This window comes from Orycteropus afer, unplaced genomic scaffold, assembly GCF_000298275.1.
Source record: "Orycteropus afer afer isolate SDZICR_OR568_19922 unplaced genomic scaffold, OryAfe1.0 scaffold00293, whole genome shotgun sequence".
NCBI classification, from domain to species: Eukaryota; Metazoa; Chordata; class Mammalia; order Tubulidentata; family Orycteropodidae; genus Orycteropus; species Orycteropus afer.
Genome location: NW_006921880.1, coordinates 3,110,739 through 3,115,687, shown reverse-complemented (window position 1 = coordinate 3,115,687; position 4,949 = coordinate 3,110,739). Strand labels below are relative to the sequence as shown.

The following is a 4,949-nucleotide window of genomic DNA, read 5'->3' as shown; positions in this document are numbered from 1 at the left end:
TATGCACTCCTGTCTGTCTACCTTTTCCCCCATGTGAATGCTACCCCTCTGGTGCCCCATGGCCGATTGCTCCAAGGGGTGTATTTCCGTAGAGTAGGTGGGTACATCGCCCCAGGTTGGATGTCCTGCATGTAGGTCTTACTGCTGTTGGGCTGAGAGCCAGCCTTTGGGAATGAGTTTTATCCCAGGCACGAAGTGTATCCCAGGGCCATAGCCTTGGGGGTCCTACCAGACTCCATCTGACCAGTAATTCTGGTCGTTACAGTGTCTTTGAATTTTGTTCCACATTTTTCCTCCCACTCTATCCAGGATCTCCAGGTTTGATCCCTTCCCAAGTGGTTGGTATTGGTAGTTGGGTACCATCTAGTTCTTCTGGTCTCGAAGTCCATCATGTCGTAGGGCTGCTTATTTCCAGATGCCCTTGTTTTTCTTCACTTTTCTTTGCTTCCAACGAGAGGAGACCATTAGCTGCATCTTTGATGGCTACTTGAAAGCTTTTAAGACCCTAGTCCTACTCAACAAAGTATGTTTAGAACAAGATTTTTATGTGTTATGTTGTGCGTATTGAGCCTGTTGTCCCCCAGCACTATGGTCCTGAGTCAGCAGATCTGGTGGTTCTCTCTCCCAAAGTGTCTGGCTGTCTCTGAGGGATTATTCCAAGTCTGTCTTCTGTTGCTTCTGTAATGGTTGTGGTTACTTTGTATCACTAGTATCTGTGCAAGATTATCCTCAGCTGAATCCATCATTGGTCTGGAGTATATTCCTGTTCACCGATTCCCATCTGATCTTCTCAGTTGTCTGCATTTATCTGTAGCCTGGTGTTTGGTGTTAACGGTAATGTAGTATTGTGAATATACTGGTATTAGCCTCTGTCATCTGTATGTCCAATTTGGTGTCCTCCCTTTCCCCAGTGTTATCATGCTGGTCACAGACTCTTTCCATACCATCCCTCCCCTTAACCAAGTCAGTGTGTGGCCCCCAACTAGTCTGAAATTTTCCCTTCTCCTTCCCTCCCATTCCTGGTAACCTACAAAGTGAGTTCCCTTCCCTAAGCAAACCCTTCCTTGGCTTTTTTACAGGAATGGGCTCATACGATATTTGTCTTTCTGCTATTGACTTTTTTCACTCAGCATAATGTCCTCCAGATTCATCCATGTTGTGAGATGGTTCACGTATTCTTCATTGTTCTTTAATGTAGCATAGTATTTCATTGTGTGAATGTACCATAGTTCGGTTATCCATTTATCTGTTGATGGGCATTTAGGTTGTTTCCATCTCTTTGCTACAGTGAATTGTGCTTCAGTGAATATGGGTATGTATATGTCTGTTTATGTCCTGTCTCTCATCTCTTTAGGATGTATTCCTAGTAATGAAATTGCTGGTTCAAATGTTATTTCTGTTTCCAGTTTTTTAAGGAAACACGATACCATTTTCCACAATGGTTGTACCATTTTGCAGTCCCACCAGCAGTGTATGAGAGTTCCGATCTCTGTAACCTCACCAACATTTGTTATTTTCTGTCTTGTTGAATTTTGCTTTCATTGCTGCGGTGAGGTGATATCTCATTGTTGTTTTGATTTTCATCTCTCTAATGTCTAATGATCATTAGCAATTCCTCATGTGTTTGTTGGCCACCAGCATATTGGGTAGAAGGGAATTGAGAGAGAAACTAATTAATCTTTGTCTTACAGGTGTGAAACTAATGCTGTAAGACAGGGCTTGGCAAATGACAGCCTGAGGACCAAAGCTGGCCTGCTACCTATTTTTTCTTTTTCTTTTTTTTTCCAATTAACCTTTTTATATTGAAATAATTATAGATTCACATGGTGTTGTAAGAAATGATACAGGTAGGCCCCATGTACCCTTCATCCAGTTTTCCCCAGTGGCAACAACACCTTATAAGACTCTAGTACAGTATCATGATCAGATTATTAAATTGATACAGTCAGGATATAAAACATTTCTGTCAGCACTCTGAACCCTCATGTTGTCCTTTTATAGCCATGCTTGCTTCCATCTTGCACCTATCCTCTCCTTAAACCCTGACAACCTCTAATCTGTTCTCCATTTCCATAGTTTGTCATTATAAGAATGTTATGTAAATGAAACCATACAGTCTTTAGGTTTGGATTGGCTTTTCTCTCTCAGCATAATTCTCTGAAGATTCATCAAGGCTGTTGGCATGTATCAATAACTCATTCCTTTTTATTGCTGAGTCGTATTCCATTGTATGGAGGTACCACCGTTTGTTTAACTCTTCCCCCATTGAAGAACATGTGGGTTGTTCTAGTTTTGAGCTGTTACAAACAAAGTTGCTGTGGACATTGATGTAAAAATTTTTATGTAAACATCAGTTTTCATTTCTCTGATAGAAATGCCCATCAGTGTAATTGCTAGGTCGTATGGTAGTTGCATGTTTAGTTTTTTAAGAAACAAAGATCCAGAATGGTTGTATCACTTCACATTCTCACCAGCAGCATATGAGTGATTCACTTTCTCTGCATCCTTTCCAGTATTTGATTTTGCCGTCTTTTATTTTAGCCATTCTGAGAGCTGGACAGTGATCTCTCATTGTGGTTTTAATCTGAAATTCCCTGATGGTTGATGATGTTCAGTGTCGTTTTATGTCTTTGTTTGCTATCTTTATTCTTCTTTGGTGAAGTGTCTGTTCATGTCTTTTGCCTTCTGTCTAACTGAACTTTTTTATATTGTTGAGTTTTGAAAATTCTTTCTGTAATGTTCCAGATGGTAGTCCTTTGTCGGACTGTTATCTGGAATATTTTTCTCCCAGTCTGTAGCTTATCTTTTCATCCTCAGCAGATCTTTCACAGAGCAAAAGTTTTGATGAGGCCCAGATGATCAGCTTTTCCTTTTATAGATTGTGCTTTTGGTGTCAAATCTAAGAACTCTTGGCCTGGCTCTACCTAGATCCTAAAGATTCTCTCCTATATTCTTTTCTAAAAGTTTTACAGTATTAACTTTTTGCATTAAACTCCATGATCCAATTTGAGTTAATTTTTGTATAAGGTGTCAGAACTAGGTTGAGATTCAGTTTTTTTTGAGCTTATGGATATCCCATTGCTCCAGCTCCATTTGTCAAAAAGTCTATTTTTCCTCCATTGCATTGCTTCTCACCTTTGACAAAAATGAGCATACAGTATTAGTGTAGGTCTCTTCCTGGGTTCAGGTTCTCTCTTCTGTTCCATGGATCCATCTGTATGGCCCTCTCAGTACTTTGTTGTTGTTAGTTGCTGTCACGTTGACTCTGGTTCACGGCGACCTGTGTGTAACAAAGCGAAGCGTTGCCTGGTCCTGTACATCTTCATGGTCATTAGTACGTGTGAGTCCATTGCTGTGACCATGTGTCAGTCCGTCTTACCAAGAGTTTCCCTCATTGTTTGCTGGGCCTCTGCTTTACCAAACATGATGTCCTTTCCTAGGGACAGGTCATTCTTGATGATGTGTCCTGTGTCCTAAGTGAAGCAAAACAGTCTCACTATCCTCTTTCCTAAGGAGCCCACTGTCACTGAGTTTATTCCACCTCATAGCAGCCCTCATTGAGTTGAGGTGGTGAATCTTTATGGAAGTAGATTGTCCCATCTTCCTTCTGTGGAGCAGCTGGTGGGATTGAACCTCCAGCCTTCTGGTTAGCAGTCAAATGCCTTAGGCACTGCACCACCAGACCTCCTTTTCCGGTTTTATTTCTTCCGAGACCGATTTCTTAGTTCTTCTGGCGATCTATAGTATATTCTGTATTGTTTGCCAGTACCACAATTTGAATGCATCATTTTGTTTTAATCATATAAGCATGTATAGAACATATAGGAATATTTTTAAAAATCCAGCTGAACTCATGCTGGTTTTTTTTTTTTTACTCAGTAATATGTCATAAACACAGCCCAATATCTGAGTGTATAAAGTCCTTAATTTTTTGCATTTCAGTATCAAAGGCATACAAAGTTTGTAAATGATTATATTTTATACTATGGTGGTAAAAAAGAAGACTTCAGGCGTTTGGGGTAAGTATCATGAAATATATAAAAATGGAGGGGATTATGGATGACTTTAATTCAAGGCCTGCAGCTACTGTATTTTCTGATTCAGCTACTCCCTCCTGCTTTCTATTCTGTTTTCCTTTTTATAGCATAAGGTGGAAAGGCTGTCCGTGGTTTTAGCAAAGCAGGTTTGCATGAAACCCATTTCTTTGGCCAGAGGTCTTCCTCAGGAGTCTCCTCACCTGTTGACCCTGGTCATAATAGGATTCATGAGAAAGACTTGGGAGTTTGATTATGCGGTAGACATTTTTTTGTAAGGAATTTGGAGATACTGAACTTTTTAGAGCTTAATGTGTGGGATTTTTTTTTTTTTTTTTGTAAGATAAGGCATTGCAAGAAAAGTCACTCTGATGTTTTCTCACACGTGACATTTTCCCTACATTTGATAGGCTCTTCTGTCAGCACTTCTTGGTTCTATGTGGACTGATTTATCAATTTTCAGAGTTGCAGAAGCCCTAACCAACTTTAGTACCACCTCATCCACCCAAATGTGTCTCTTCTGTCAGTTTAGCCTACATCCCTCAATAAGTCCTCACCCTACCCTCGAAATACTGGCATCTAATCTCGAGAGATCATCTCCTTCAACTCTCTTCCTTCCTCACTCTCTGTTCATGGGAAGCTGTGGTAAAATAAAATTTAGAAAACTTTCATATATATTAAAAAAAAAAGAGCTCCATAGAGTTGTGTTACTGACTTTTGGTTAAGATCCTGAAATTTAATTTTATTCACATGTCCTTATTCATTTAATATTTATTCAGATTTGTCATCTGAACATTGGTAACTTAACACCATTTGTATAATTGAAACCAGTGCTAGAGGCAGATGATTCCTTATCCATTTGTCTTGCTTCTGTAGCAGCACTCTTTACACTTATAAAATACTTTTGAAAATTCT

At 39.6% G+C, this 4,949-nt stretch overlaps 1 protein-coding gene across 1 annotated transcript in view; it reads left to right on the top strand.

Annotated features, from left to right (window-relative positions):
- The window catches only part of LOC103205895 (protein FRA10AC1), a 42,342-nt gene that overhangs the window by 12,942 nt on the left and 24,451 nt on the right, over positions 1–4,949 (top strand). Inside the window, exon 4 of the mRNA XM_007951296.1 lies at positions 3,943–4,019. Coding sequence (XP_007949487.1) covers positions 3,943–4,019 — 77 coding nt within the window. The remainder of the gene's footprint in view (positions 1–3,942; positions 4,020–4,949) is intronic.